General features: G+C 44.9%; 1 protein-coding gene across 1 annotated transcript; it reads right to left on the bottom strand.

Annotated features, from left to right (window-relative positions):
* Nucleotides 1-5906: 5906 nt before the first annotated feature.
* Nucleotides 5907-16124, bottom strand: LOC119650886 (wolframin). Its single transcript, XM_038054062.1, has 4 exons — nt 15942-16124; nt 15779-15877; nt 14148-15718; nt 5907-7436 (listed from the first exon to the last, which is right to left on the bottom strand). Exons 1-4 carry the CDS (start codon nt 16003-16005, stop codon nt 6591-6593), a joined length of 2580 nt encoding a protein of 859 aa, XP_037909990.1. The 5' UTR covers nt 16006-16124; the 3' UTR covers nt 5907-6590.
* Between the last annotated feature and the right edge of the window lie 110 nt (nt 16125-16234).

Here is a 16234-nt window from a genome sequence, read left to right as displayed (position 1 = left end):
CCCAGGGCAGAGGTGAGGCACCATCTGATGAGTTGCTTTTGCCCCGGACGAAACTGTTAGTCCCTGTTTTTATATGTTTGGGTGCCATGCCCCAAACGAGGGATCCGTGGGCCGAAAAACGTGAGAGTAAGTTGCTCTCCATTTGGTCCGATCCAACATCAAGTGGATGTGGACTTAGGATCCCTCACTATCCTAAACAATGAGGTAATGACAGTTACGGAATGGAAACCAAATTACAGAGCAATATTCAAGGATATTTGTAACGATGGTGTTGAAAAGTGTTAAGGCCCATCCCAGTAACAGTAAGGAAACAGAAGTCTTTAAAAAATGAGAATAGTAGTTGGTCTAGTATAGAACTTTGGGGAACCTCAGAAGAAGGGACGGGATGGGCATCCATTAAGAGAAACTCTGCAGGCATGATTAGAAAGATAGAAGGCGATCCATGTGATAATTGAGAAGGGAAAGTTGGGAAGAGAGTGTTTGGAGAGAAGTATATTGGGTTTGTGGTTGGCAGAACAAAAGGCTTTAGAGAAACTCGAATAAGTGACGTGTATTTTCTGCCCTTAATTAAGTCATTTATTAACGAAGTTGGTAAAGCCCAGATGGTTAGAAGCAGTAGGTCAATGCTGCTCTTTCACTATTAAAGGGCTGAAATGTGTGGTTAACCAGTTGTTGGCATATCTTCCGAGAATTTTGAAGCAAAAGAAGTGGTGTGTAGTAGGACGGTAGTTCACACTTAGAATAACTTCTCCGCTTCGGAGAATATGGACAATAATTGGCTATTTTCAAAGGTGAGGAAAGTAGAATTCTTCGAGACTTTTATTGAAAATTATGCATAAAGGAAGGAAGATTTATTATTTATAGTTAAATAGGAAGAACTTAGGAACCCATCGGGACCGGGTCCAATATTGGTGTCAAATCTTTCAATATGGAACTCAATCAAGGAAGGAGCAAGGGAATATGTCCAAGAGCTCATAACAATCTGCACTTAGAAGTGACGTAGACGAAGTAACAGGCAAAGAGGTAAACACGGACGAAAAGTAAGAAAAAAGCACGCCACAGGATTGTTTTGTAGAATTGGCAGTAGAGCCAACAAAATTGATGGTCCTAAGGGAAAATTCAGCGGGTAGCTTTTTCTGTTTAGAAATAGAGTGATCTTGAGTTCACCATCTTTTTGGACGAAACACCAACTTTTCAATAAAATTTCCTGATAATTTCGTTCGTTAGGGCTGAAGCAAATTCATCAGACGCTGCTTCACCACTGCATTGCGGATTTTTTTTTTGGGAGTAAGGTGGGTGAATGCCTTTACGCACAGAGTGTTGAACGCCCGCAACAATACGCCGTCGGACTACCAACTAAATACCTCTCTGTCATTAGAGAACAAGCCTGGAACCGTTTCACACATTACTTCCAGCTAGCCCTCCCGCTCTCCCGGCTTTGGGAGCCTTCAAGTCAGGGAATCCCTTTCACCAACGAGAGGGGAGAAAGGGAGTTGTTAGTTCAGGGAACCGCTTAACATCCGATCCCTCCGCCGGTCGAGTTCAACCTTCTTCGCAATAAGAAGAGCCCGAACATAATGCGCAACACGATTCCAGCTGCCAGCATTCCAGCATCTCTCTAACAATGTTCTCTAGAGAGAGTTCCCCTGTGTCTGCATAAAGCTGCTGACAAAAGCCGTCTCAAGAGAAAAAGGTGTGCTCAGCGTCGTCCGCCACTCCATTGCAGAACACACAATCAGGAGATTGCGCCTTCCCAATCATGTGCAGGTAAGATTGAAAACCTCTATGCCCGCTTAGAAGTTGGGTAGGGAATCTCACCATCTGTTCGGTTCAACCATGGGTCTAAATTGCCGATGAGCCGCGCAGTCCATCTGCCCCTTAGCTCATTTTGCCAAGAGAGTTGACACTCGGTAAGAGTGCGTTGATGTTCTTCACGGGCAACCACCTCTCTTAAGTTCTCGCCCTTACGGCGGTAGATTGCTTGGCGCTCCTTGGTGGGAATCACTCCCGCGATCACCATCACGGCCGGTCCGGAGACGGTGCGTTAAGCAGACGCCACTCGCAAAGCTCCCCGCCTCTGCATTTGAGCAAGGCGCTTACGATGCACCTCCTTGTAAAGAGCATCAACCAATACATCCGTACTATAGAGCAGAACCGACTGCGTTACTCCCATACGGGGACGTCTCCTAGTAGATATAGGGCCCCAACATTCGCCATTAGCCGACTCAAGGCCGCGACTCCAGTTGCAGTTCTGTCCGCTGTTGCTTTGACTTGTTCGAAGAAGCTCATCATCGAGTCGAGCATTAAACCAAGGTATTTAACCACAGGTGTTGACTCATTGCATGAACGAAAGCGATTATAGATGGGGACCACAGAGTCCCGCTGTGAGAAATCCAACGAATCTCCCTAATATCGAGCGACAAAGGGGAACTTGTTATTGCGCTGCTCAGGGAAGCGGAAGATGCCGCCGAACGCGATGATTTCAGAAGTGAATACCGAATCATGAAAGAATTTGTTTGTGGTCGCAAATCTTTCGATGGTCCTGTGAAGGACGTCAACTTCTCATTCTCGACGACGAATAGTTTAAAAGGTGGAAAGAACATTTCACCACGATTCTTAATCGTATCACAATCATTGTATCAATGCAGTCAAATGGAGTAAAGTCGCTAGGCTTGACGGTCTCCCCGCCAAGTTATGTATCGGTGCGCGTGCAAATACTGCAGATCTGCTACTTCTTTTCGTACGGAGATCTTGGGAATTCGACACCTTCCTCAGAGAGTGGAAGAAGGGGATAATCGTTACGATTTCAAAGAAGGGCATCCGTTTTGAGTATGAAAATTTTAGGAGTACCTGCGTGGTCTCTGCTGTTGCAAAGATCATAGCTAAGATAATTCTGGAACGCATCAAATCTCGAAAGTTTCATCGACACAGAGCAGCCTGTTTTCCGTTCTAGAAGTCAAAACCCTACGGATAATTTTGGAATAGTGCTCATAATTCACCTCTTCGTTTCACATGCTACACCAAGGTAAAATCTCAAAAGAATTCGAGGTCCAACGTGGGGTCCGCCAGGGTTGCATCTTGTCTCCTATATTAGTTCTTCTTGTTGTTGGTGACATTCTTCATACTGGTTTGCCCGGAGGGGGTGGAGGAGCTCAATAAACGATATCTTTCTTTAAAAATCTCGTATACGCTGATGCTCTCTCACCGGATCATGGACCTTGGAAAAAAGGTTATGGATTTGGAAAGAGGAGCGGGTAGAGTTAGACTGAAGATAAACACCAACAAAACCAAGGTTCTCAGTTCGATGGATGATCGTAGTCTCCCTATCTGGGTTTATGGACACTTGGGGCAGAACGGTGGACTAGGAGTGCGGGCGGGAAGTTCCGGGAGGAGCTGATGCGCATTTCACCACCAAAGAATAGATGGCAACCGCCCTCGGAAAAAGTGAAAGAAATGGTTATGAACAATCGCCGAGTCACAATCAGAGAAGTTGCTGATGAAGTTGGCATATCGATTGGCTTATGTCATGAGATTTTTTCGAGTGTTTTGGGTATGAAACGCGTGGCAGCAGAATTTGTTCCAAAATTCTTGATTTGATCAAAAGCAACGGCGGATGGAAGTTGCGCAGGCTTTACTAAATGAAACCAACGACGATCCACGTGTTATAGCAGGTGACGAAACATGGGTTTACGGATATTACGTCGAAACTAAAGTTCAATCGTCCCAGTGAAGGTATTCTGGATCGTCATGACAGAAAAAGGCTCGACAAGTGCGGTCGAACGTGAAGGTGATGGTCATTGTGTTCTTCAATTTGAATGGCATAGTGCAGCATGAATTCTTGCCACGAGGTCAAACGGTTAATAAGGAATACTACCTAAAAATTCAACGTCGCTGCCTGAATCATGACTTACATCATGATAATGCAATTCTGTTGTTTCGTGTAGAACTTCATTAATGTCCATTGACAACCGAGAAGACTTCCCCAGCATTAAGAATGATGAAAATTACAAGCGAAAAGCTGGGAGCCATCTTAATTGATTTCAGTAGTTTATTTTCTACAAAAGTTGTGACTCAATCCGATCATCAAAACCGCTTCGTGTCTCTGTTGGTGTTCATCAAGGAAGTGCCCTCTCACCACTCCTCTTTGTCCTTGTTATGGACACCGTCACACGGGATATCCAACGTCCAGCGCCCTACACACTGCTTTATGTAGATGATGTTTTCCTAGCATCTAATAGCAAAAATGATCTCGAGCAACTTGTTCAAAAATGGAATGATCGCCTCATGCAACACGGTCTCAGATTGAATTTAAACAAAACTGAATTTTTGACGACCGATCCCCATGAAACAGGCACAATCACTGTCAGCGGCAGTGAACTGCCCAGAACTGAGCTATTTAAATACCTCGGGTCAACGCTATCAGCCAATGGAGAACTGCGTTATGAAATTGCTTCACGCATTAACGCAACCTGGATGAAGTGGCGTTCCACAACTGGTGTCCTTTGTGATCGACGTATCAACGAACGTCTCAAATCTAAAATTTACCGCAATGTCGTCCGTCCAGTCGCTCTCTATGGTTCTGAGTGTTGGCCGACCATAAAAGACAATGAACGGCGTCTTGCGGTAATGGAGACAAAGATGCTACGTTGGACTAGTGGCGTCACACGTTTAGATCACATCCGAAATGAGGATATCCGCGATCGTTATGGGGTTGCACCGATCGTGGAAAAGTTGCGAGAGAGGCGTCTTCGATGGTATGGTCACGCAGTTCGTGCAAACGAGAATTCACTTGCCAAGATTGGTCTGAACATCGAAGTCGATGGTAAACGACCAAAAGGCAGACCTAAGCAACGGTGGCTTGATACGCTGGATGGCGATTTGAAAGCCTGGAGATTGCACTCAGATCAGGCATTCGATAGAGCCAAATGGCGAAGCCGATCACGACGAGCCGACCCCGCTTGTGAACGGGACAAAGGCTGAAGAAAAAGAAGAAAGATTTTCTACAAAAGTTGGCTTTCACCAAAAAGTTATTTAATTAAGACGGACGTAGACTCAATGAGGCGGCCGAAATTTCAGGGTTGAATCCGAAAGCGCTTATTGCATTTTCCAAAAGTAGGAAACGGCTAATAGCATCCTCCAGGACACCATTGGACTATTATGTTCCCAGACCAAGTCCAAGCTAATGGTTCATTAAAGCAAATACTGATAGAAAATTGAATCCACTCCATCTAATGGCAAAAAATTGATACAAAACTTTATAGTAAAATATTGAAAAAATTTTGAATTTGGTTTGGAAGATTCTGAATTAGACCTGTAAAACCTATAAATTGCTGGCAGTAGATATTCAAACCAATCGTTGCATCAGACGGCATTAGCTCATCATGAATGATATCCTTCCAATCCCCGCAAATTCCTTTTCCGTCGATCTTGGCATTGCTACCATTTGAGGAGCAGCTTCATCATGTTTTCTCTTTCAAGACCACTTTCGAGTTTTGTCCAGCCTTTCCTATTTGTTTTCTTTGCAACAGCACTTATTGATGGTAATGCCGTAAACGTTTAATTGGTGCGTGTTTGTCTCTTCACGGGCGGTGACCTTAATAATCTCAATATTACTGAGCAATCTCCGACCAAAAACCTGTTTTCAGATCTCAGTTTTACGCCAGGTGTAGCCTAGTGTATTGAATTATCCCAGTATTTCGGCAACCAGTTATCAATGACCAGGTCCCATCATTCATTCATTGAGACTATCAGCGCTCGAAATCCCTGCATTGTTTTACTACTTTGGCGCCTTTCCCTGCACAGTCCGCAAATCACAACTTCGTGCTTGTTACAGGGGCTCCCTTCAATAATCAATAATAGAAACATCATCTTTTCTCTCTCAATTTGAATTAAAAAACTCGTTATTCTATTAAATATAGTCAAAAATATATTTCCACAAAACAGACCAATTGCAAAAAATTAGTATATCATTTTCTTACATTCTCGTCTACCATAAGTTAAATATAATACGCAAATTTTGGTTATTTCTGGAAATGTCAACTTAACCGAAGGAACTTACTGCATCGAATTACTTAAACTTAGAAAAAAACCATCTGAGATAGGCGCAAATGAAGACAAATGGGGAAAACCCCTCAACATCGATAGTACAATCCAGTAACATTCAGCGTTATTAAGGAGAGCGAACAGTTGCCCCCGGCATTTGTCACATAAATTTACTGAAGCGTGTATGGAAGCGTTTCTACTTTCAATCAGCTCAGGTTAACAATGGATTAGCAAAACAGAAAAATTATTGCTTTACACTTCTAGGAGCAGTGTTCCAGTCAATTCAACATATAACGACGTTCAATATGTTCAAAAGTCATTCCAAAATACTAAATGTCTTTCTTTTCAGTGGTCCGAAAAATATTCTATGACAATTTATTTCCCACCCTTTTCTTGTTAACTCCAAACGCAGTCTTCAGACCAACTAAATAAATAAAAAAGGTCTCCACGACGTTTACCTCTTACTAAAGCAAAAACGCTTCAATCTAAACATTTACTCAAAGCAAATTTCAAACTTTCTCATCGCATTTATACGTCTCTTGTGGGTCCTATTTAAATGTCAGCAAAGGATTAAATATAACATTCAACAAATACTTAACGCCTCGCATCAGGTCTCGCAATCGAGCGTGGAGGACTACACTATTCGAATCTGTTAACTGGACCGAAGTCAAATCCTTGTTGTGGCACATTAAGCATCCGATGGATTCGACTTCAATAACTGCTTGCCCGGACCCCAGAGCCATTTCACTGCGGACGTCCCGCATCACACGCCTCACGTTAGACAGCTTCCCTTTGAACCATATCCGATCCGAGCTGGTTAAACTCTTGGTGAAATTCCCGAAAAAGTCCGATGTCTTCAGGTAGACTTCGGCAGGCTTACTTAAAATTCCCGAATGCATTCTCACCCTTATTTCATATTCGTAGAGATTCCATTTGTTGAGGTTGCAACGTTTCTGTTCACGCAATAAACTATCAAAGTTTTCACATGTCTCCTCTCCCTCGGAGCAAACTGCTTTGTTCTTTTCACCGTACATGCAAGCTATCATGTTGCCCAGCCATTGAGGGAAGTAGTTTCGTATGATTTTCGCGCGTAAGTTATAAACACGGGAGATTTCCACATTTGTAACGATTCCTTCCCATTTGATGATGGTTTGTTCGAGTTGGGAACAACGTATTTGGGTTTGGATTCGATTGGAATGGTCCCATGCCGGCTGGCCACAATAGTTATAGAAAGACTCCCATGTGATTTGGCTGGAAGATAGGTCATCGTCGACAATTACCGGTTTATTGTGGAGGAGATTTTCGTAGAGTGATGAATCCGTGTGAGATGATTGGAAATTCGATGTCATGTATGGCAGTGTTAGGAAAGCTGCGGCGATGACACAGACTGTGACCTGTGGGGAAGTTAAACTTAATTTTAAAGTGAGGCCGAACTGAATTTCAAATGGAGTTTTTAATAATATGATAATAAAAAGTTTTATTTCAGACTGACTGACGCAAAGATTAGTTCATTGGAAGCTTCAATTCTACAAAAACGATATCAAGCACGGTTCACGAAAGCAAAAGGTTAACCGCAGGGTAAACTTATGCGAAAATAGGTTTCCGCGAGTTTCAGTCTCGGGTTCAACAAGACCATTAGCTTTCGGGTCGAAAAACACCTCGCTCAGCCCAGAGTGCTATGGGAACCGTGCCCATCGGTTTTCTGACTGTATTCGAATGAAGCGTCATTGGCATGTGACCACCTCTGTAAGTTTGACTGTGTCGTGTTACTGGAGATACGGCACGATGGAATTCTAGATATTGCCCATGCTCGTGGAAATAAGAATGGGCAAATGAGAAAGCAAAAACAGAAAAAACAACCTTTTCCAGTACAATTAGAATACAATTCCGAAGAGAGGGGAACTGGAAAGTCAGGCCGCGGCGCAATCAAAAACAAAAACCTGTTAAACAAATACAATTAAACCTCGATCGTGACGATCAAACCTCGAGTGAAAGGGCAACCCGATGCTCATCGATGGAGAACCTGAGAGAACCTCAGATTCTCCACTTCCTCATGTGGGAACCAATCTAATTGGGAACAGGTTCTTAACGGACGAGCTGAAGCAGGTCCCTTCTGTCAGCACTCCTGATCCCAGGCTCCAATCGGCGACACCTGCTGAGGCTAAAGTCGTGTCCATGGGTAAGCATCTGTCCACGGACAGCAAACAGCCTTCGGGCAAGCCGCCTCCGAGCAAAGAACAACCCAAGGGCTGTGTCAAGGTTGAGGGGAAAGGATCGTTCGGGGCACCTGTGGCTAAGAGGAAACCGAAGCGGAAACGGCCCTCGGACGATCCTAACTCTTCGACACAAAAGACGGCAAAGAGAGCTCGGCCAACAACGACTAGGCCTTCATTTGCAGCCAAGGCTATCTAAGCCGATGGATGGGTCCTGTATGATGACTCTAATTCATCCGGTTACGATACTGAGCAGTGCAAACAACTTAGGAGGAAGCTCCTCCTAGCTGTAAGGGCTGCATCATCGCAAGGCATTAAGCTTTGCTTTGAGTCGGTAGGTGTATACCGTAAAATGTTACGACTAAACTTTGTCGACGAAGACACCAACGAGTACCCCAGGCAGTACTGCTCCTCCCTCAACGATTTATGGGAGGGTACGCAACTAACACTGAAAAGGGTATCTGAGCTACCATCGTTAAAAAAGTGCTTCCTCTGGATTTCAGAAGAAAAGCGGAATGCTGCTGGAGTTCTGGAACTACTTGGTGTTCAGAATAATCTTAACACTTCCACCTGGGTGCTGCTAGGCAGCAAAACCGGAGAGAGAGCCGATAGGCTGGGAACTTTTCTCAGTATCGGCGTTCCCGAACCCGATGTTAAGAAGGTTCGGTAAAAATCGGGCTGCCGGGTCTAGGGACTGTTACGTTACAAGTGTCGCCTCCTAAAAGCATTGAAGGGGACGTGCAACCCTCGGCATCTTCGTCTGAAACGTTGATGAGGTGCCACATTTCCCAAATAAATTTGCAGCATTGTAAAGCGGCGACTGCACTTATCAGTTGTACGCAAATGGAAGTATGCACTTGCATGGTAGTCTTAAAAGACTTCCAGGCTATCTTGGTTAACGACCTATGTGATGGCGACACCACATCGGCCAAACTAACCATAAAAAGTCAACAGGGGGATAAAGGGATACCATGCTGCTCTGCATATTTCCCCTATGACGCAGAAGACGTTCCCAGTGCTATCTAATATGCCAAAATTAGAGATTTGGGGCAATAGCAGGATGTGATGTCAACGCTCACCACATATGTTGGGGAAGTTCCAACATCAATGCAAGAGGATCGAGACTGCTACAGTATCTAGTAGGAACCGATTTGCAGATCCGAGAGGTCATCAATATCACGGTGGCATCCCCTAACATTGCGACTCTGGTCAGAGGGTGTAGAGGATCAAACGATATCACACTCTCGCATCACAGACGCATTGATTTCGTAATGGGCATGGATCCATCTCCACTCACTCCATTTCGGAATCCGCGGAAAACAGGTTGGGTGACGTATGAAATAGCATTGAGCGCCCAAGTCACAATGGGATCAAATACATTGCTGTAATTGAGAAGACAACCAAGATGATCAAAACTACCATGAGAGAAGCTTTCGAAAAAAGCTATCCACTCAAGATGCCAAAGAAGGGTAAAACACCATGGTGGAACTCGGATTTGGCAAAATAGAGGAGAACGACAAGGATGCTCCTCAATCGTGCTCTGAAGTGTGATTCATCCGCTAGCTGGAATCGCTATAAAGAGGCACAAAAGGCTTTAAAGAAGAGCATATGATCGGCTAAACGATCATCACAGAGACGCTTTTGCGAAGAGACTAACTCTCTTGAGGCAACCTCAAAGCTGAAGCGGATTCTGGTTAAAGAACGTAGCCAGAAACTGGGTTATTTACGTTTACAGAGGTACAGAGAAAGCGATAAAGAAACGGTAAACCATTTGCTTGAAGTGCACTTCTCAGGCAACATCCAAAATCTAATCTCGGGGCCAACAGGGGTATACAGCCCTCAACCGAGAGACTGGAATCTGACATGCAAAGTAGAATCACTAGAGCGAGTAAAATGAGCATTAAACTCGTTTCATAGATACAAATCTGCAGGTCCGTATGGCATCATTCCTGGCTAGCAATAGATGGAATGGATGCCCTAGGTCTACATATTCGGAATATATATCGCTCATGCCTAGCACACGCTTATATTCCAATTAACTGGTGTGATGTGAAGGCGTTATTCATTCCCAAACACAGACGCAAAAAGCTTCCGGCCGATCAGTCTAACGTCTTTTCTACTAAAATGACTAGAAAGACTAATAGATCAGTTCATAAGGGATACATACATTCCTAAGTGGCCACTTCACCATAGGCAACATGCCTACCAGAAAGGCAAATCCACGGATACACCACACCATCAAAGATTGAAAAGGCGATGTCCGAAAAAGAATACGCCTTAGGCGAATTCATGGACATCAAAGGTGCCTTCAATTATGACTCACTCGCGGCAATTTGTGATGTGGTAAGACAGCATGGAATCAAATCGCTTTTAATCAGTTGGATGCCTTACATGCTAGAGTACCACATCAGGACATCAAAGTGTCAGACAACAGGTTCGAGTACGTTCACATTGACATCATGGGCACCCTGGCAGATTCGATACATACGTCTGATCATGACGGCAGATACGGTAACAAATACTTTCTTTGCTGGGTCTCCAGATTTGGAGCACCAGCGATCAAGGATTAGAAGCAGAGTTATTTAAGACGCCCACGAGGCTGGCAGAATGCGAGAAAACTCAGACTATGGCATCCAACTCCGCTTCGAATGGGATTTCGGGATACTAGCACGGGTTACTGAAAGCAGCGACAATGTACCAGGATAGGAGTCAGACAGGTCCAGAACCCTTCCGATGATATTCCTGGAACTCAAGAACGTTATCAGGGAAAATTTAGGGACATCATCAACAGAATTGGTCTACGGATCTACCAGAAAAATTGACTGACGATTTTGTCCAAGGCGGAGGCAACTTATGAGACGGTCTCTCACTTCTGCATTTGGAACAACGTGACGGAAAGTGGCAGCAGGTGGTTACATATAATCGCATAACGACATTGGTGCGAATTATATTTAAGTGAAATCCGTCGTATATTTAGACTTAAACTAGACCACAGTGACCTACGCTGCGGATGTCGCGGATTTTTCTTGGCAAAGGCACACTGCCAAATTCTCAATTATTCCTGGAAAAGTTTAAAATTCAAATGAAACGGATGCATCCAATACCGACGGTGTGCCGCCACCACGGTTGAAATACACAAATTGGTTGATGCCGAGATCGAGCAATTGTCCCAAGTTTCAGCGGGTCCCCAAGGGAAAACGTATTCGGCATCGAAGGTAAAGAAAGTACCCTTCACATATTCAGTAGTCGAAGCATCGGCGAAGATATCATCACGCCTCTAACCTGCTTTTTCCGTGGGGAGAGACCAGCTTGATTACGAATCAACAACACCATCATCTTACCACAGTCAGTCGTCAATTAATCAGTTACATGTCCGTCGCCATTCTCGATTCAAATTTCAGATATGGGAACCGACATGACCTCAAACCGTTGATCAGTCTCCAAAATATCACCCTTGATGCTTCTGCAAAATTTTGTATTCTTAGGATCAACTTGAAGGAGTCTTTCTGTCAATTCAATATGGTATTAACTTTATTTGAGCAGATATCGGAATGGGATCTATTTTGAAACCAAGATTTACGAACATCTCAAATCTAAAATTTATCGCAATGTCGTCCGTTCTGTCGTTCTCTGTGGTTCTGAGTGTTGGCAGACTATAAAAGATAATGAACGACGTCTTGCGGTAATGGAGAGGAAGATGTTGCGTTGGACTAGTGGCGTGACACGTTTTGATCACATCAGAAATGAAGATATGCGCGGCGGTTATGGGGTTGCACCGATCGTGGAAAAATTGCGGGAGAAGCGTCTTCGATGGTATGATCACGTAATTCGGACTAACGAGAATTCACTTGCCAAGATTGGTCTGAACATCGAAGTCGATGGTAAACGACCAAGAGGCAGGCCTAAACAACGGTGGCTTGATACGCTGGATGGGGATTTAAAAGCCTCGAGAATGCATCCAGATCAGGCATTCGATAGAGTCAAATGGCGAAACCGATCACGACGAGCCGACCCCGCTTGTGAACGGAACAAAGACTGAAGAAAAAAATAGTGGACTTTTTCGTTTGGGTATTTTTCGAAAATGTGTCCTGTGTTTTTTGACCCCTCGTTCTCCTACCTTGTAGGTGATATCAAATCTGCTTTGTAAGTACTAATCATAGCCTTTGATACCTCAGAAGGCTACATTAGGAGAAACAATTAATATCTCCCTCTTGCATGTATGAGAAGCGCCTCCTTAAACTTAATTCAGATCATTGCCACTTGCCGTATGCCTAGTTGCCATCGACAAGATTTTCGAGAAAAGTGGGTGTGAAAAACAGACAGTAAACCGATTTTAATAAGGTTTCGTTTTAAATAAAACCTTAAAAAGCCCGTTTTGTCTAATAGCCTACTACTACTACCTACACCACTTTTAATTAACCAGCACTTTGCCTGGGTCGGGCTGTACCCCGTCAGGGGAAATGAAGTGGCTGAGGAATCTCACCTTTGTCTGGAGGAACTTGCATTTCCCAACGTTTAGGACTAAACCAGCCTCAATGAGACGTTGAAAAATGCACTCGAGATGGGCCAAGTGCTCAGACTCTGAGGAAGAAGCGACCAAAACATCATCCAAATATGCGAAACAGAAGTCGAGGTTTCGTAGGACCGAGTGGATGAACCTTTGAAAGGTTTGCGCCGCATTGCACACCCCCGAAAGTCATTCGGATGAATTCGAAGAGTCCAAAGTCTTCTGTAATCCCCACAGGGGCGCCATTCGCCATTAGGCTTAGGGACCATATGGAGTGGGGAAGACTAACAGCTGTCCGAAGGTCTGCAGATACGCTGTTGCATAACTTGTTCGAATTCTTTCTGTACAATAGTCAGTTTCTGGGGTGGTGGGGAACGTTCTTTCGAGAAGATACGGGAACCAGTAGTGTTAATGTGCTTCACTGGTTTAGAGAGACTACACTCGGTAGTAATCTGGCTGAACTTTTGGAGGAGTGCCCGAACACGACAGTCGGTAATGTCCTCTAAAAGTATGGAAAGATTGTTACTTGAGTGAGATGCCATTTGGCCCGACGAATTAAGGTGGGTCGTGAGATCTATAAGAAACTTGTTTTGCAAGTCCACCAGCAACCCATAGTGACACAAGAAGTCTGCGCCTAGTATGGGGAAGCTGACATCCGCCAGGATGATTCGTCATGAAAACATCCTACGCAAGTCAAGACTCACGACCGCTTGCCTATATCCGTATGTGCTAATTCGGGAGGAATTTGCTGTCGCCAGTTTTAACGATTGAGGAAATAGTCGATGGTGCCAGGGTACGGGAAGAACCGAAACCTCCGTATGCCTGCTGAGAGGGTCATACATTGTTAGGCCACGTGCCGTTGCGTTCTGGGTGGCCGTCGCCAGGACAACCCGCGGACCTAGTTTTTTGAGGTAGGCGCGAATTTACACGGGATCGTACATTAGGTGGCTTGCTCGTCGAATCTGCGATGGTATCAACAAATACTTCGGTCCGTAGGTTGTCCTGACGACCTTCTACCCGATCGCCCTTTTCGAGCAGAAGACCGCGAGCGAACTCGCGACCTGGAGCCCGAACGCTGAGCGTCCAGCGTCGCCCTCATTTCAGTCATACTGGCCACTAGCGCGGCTATTTCACGCTTCAACTTGCCAACTTTGTCAGAAGGCCGCTGAACGGCCGCTATTGTTGGACGCGCGTGCACCTTATCGGCCGCAAAGAACCGGAGACGCACGCGAGAACCGCCTGGGTGCCCTCCGGGAATCGTCGCAGCCCGAGTGACTTTAACAAGTCGTCGCCGATTTTGCTCCCACCCAATTGCCTCACAATCACAATAAAACATGTAAATAAATGATCAAGTTGAAAAAATAAATCAAGGAAATTTCACTCACCTGTAATAAAGTAACATATTTCCGGGTCGTCTTATTGACCGCCATCAAACATGAGCAAACTATCGCTATGGCAGCTGCAACGAGTGAAATCAATAATCGCGTCTTTGGGTCCGTCAAGCCGAGCCACTCCACAGTCAGGAATACCGGAATCATCAACGTAATGACTCCAAACAGCGGCAAGAATAGCAATATGCCAGCCAATCCCAGAGTTGACCTCACCAAACCGAACATTGTGGCCGATTGCGAGCTACCAATGAATATTTGCAGCCATGCCAAAGTAACGCAATGCGGAATCAAACATTTGTACGTCCCATGCCACCTGCATCGCTTCGCTATCTGCAGTAGAGCTCCTGGAATCAACAGATACAAAATTGCTCGACAATTCAGACAGAATTCAATGCCGTTGCCAATAACAAAGGATGGAAATGTGGGAACTTTGAGATCAAGGAACCGCCACCCTGTGGTCACTACATCATCCATTTCGTAGGGATATTTTGCTAGAACGTTCACTCCAAACGAAAACAGAACAAGGAGATCCGGGAACGGTTCTGGCGAGGTATACATAAATGCGAACAGAGTGACGAATACGAGTACAAACGCCATTACCGTGATCTCTGAATGTGGGAGCCATTCATTGCTTATGATTGGATAGACAACCATGTTCGTAACGAATGCTGCGAAGAAGTAGAGATAAGGTTTCATGTTATTCCTCAAGAAGAGATTTTCTGACCCCCCGGCGTCGACGTTGTGATCGCCGTAGCTAAGAAACAGACCCGACCATATTCGGAAGTCGATGAAATCATGCTTAGTTTTTAACATTTTGAATGACGACCAAACCATCATCGCTAAGCTCATGTAATACGCAACCATGGGCAGGACAAGTGCCGAATTCTCGCTCGAAATGAGAGCGTACAAAAGGAACAATATAATGTACTTGAAATGAGCAATTTGATCAGGTAGGGAGGAGATCACTGACACAAATCGGTGGTAGAGCAGCGTGAAGAACACGACCGGGTGGAAAATCAATCTATGAAAACACGGAACATGGTCTAGAGTAGTTGGATGAGGAACGGAGAGTGTCAGGACATCATTCACGGCTGGCAGCCGCCCGTGAGAGTAGTTCACGGCTGCCGTTAACAAATGCGCTTCTGTGATGATGTCTTGTTCGGATAAATCCAGCCGATTCCTGTTGTGGCTAGGCGATGGGTAAATGTCTCCATTAGTTGCACGATTATCACTTTCATCACCGTCGCTATCATCGCCACCCCGCCTCCTTCGTCGCTTTTTCTGAAGATTATATATTTCTCGCATTCTACGCTCCAACTGAGCTGGTGTGATGTGTTCGCCGCCATTTGATAGACATTGGAATAGTTCTCGCGCCGCCTTCCTTGCCGCTCGTTCACCTGAACTCATTGAAAGACACGCTTTCACCTCTATTTCATTTGATTCTGTGATTCCACGTCCTTTTGCATAACAATCACGTAGCATCGCCAGGGCTTCATCGTGTCCTTGTTGCGCAGCACACAGCAGCCAGTGCACACCCTGGGCTTGGGCCGTGTTTTCATCAAGTTCTAGAAGAAATTCCAAATTAAGTCGCGATTAAGTAATCATTGCACGGAAGTGCCGCCCACCTGAATTGCTATCCAAAAGTTGTCGAGCCAGGTCATATTGCACTTCGGAACATCCATCAGCGGCAAAGTGATATTTCAAATTGTTTAGCGATGCCCGGTCTGGGGAGGTTTTGAAAAACATAAGATTCCTTGCCATCTGTTGCGAAATTGAAAGGATACTCACCTTCCAGGTTCCATTTGCGGCGGCTACTAGACCCGACAGGCGTCCTTTTCGTCCAATTTGCCATTTTCACGCAGATTTCGACAATGTTTTCAGAGAATTGTTTTTCTAGCCGCCCACCCTGTACATAACAAATTTCTCAATGAGCAAAGGCAGCTGCACTTTGATGCTTGCTGTCAGTTACAATCGCCCGTGGTGAAGTGACGCGGGAGATGTTGTTTATGTGGTGAATTTTTCCTGAGCCCAAAAGGGAACCCCAAAGTGGAGTTTTTCGGATTAGATTGCAAGGCAGGAGG

The sequence above is a fragment of the Hermetia illucens genome, chromosome 3 (genome assembly GCF_905115235.1).
Source record: "Hermetia illucens chromosome 3, iHerIll2.2.curated.20191125, whole genome shotgun sequence".
Lineage (NCBI taxonomy): Eukaryota > Metazoa > Arthropoda > Insecta > Diptera > Stratiomyidae > Hermetia > Hermetia illucens.
Note: the sequence above shows the minus strand (reverse complement) of the source record. Positions and strands in the feature narration are given on the sequence as shown.

Bases quoted from the DNA above. Each gene is read 5' to 3' on its own strand.
- LOC119650886 (XM_038054062.1), bottom strand. From the start codon at position 16,005: ATGGCAAATTGGACGAAAAGGACGCCTGTCGGGTCTAGTAGCCGCCGC. The intron at 15,878-15,941 runs GTGAGTATCCTT...AAACCTCCCCAG, and splicing joins CCGCAAATGGAACCTGGAAG to ACCGGGCATCGCTAAACAAT. The intron at 15,719-15,778 runs GTGGGCGGCACT...AATTTCTTCTAG, and splicing joins ACTTTTGGATAGCAATTCAG to AACTTGATGAAAACACGGCC.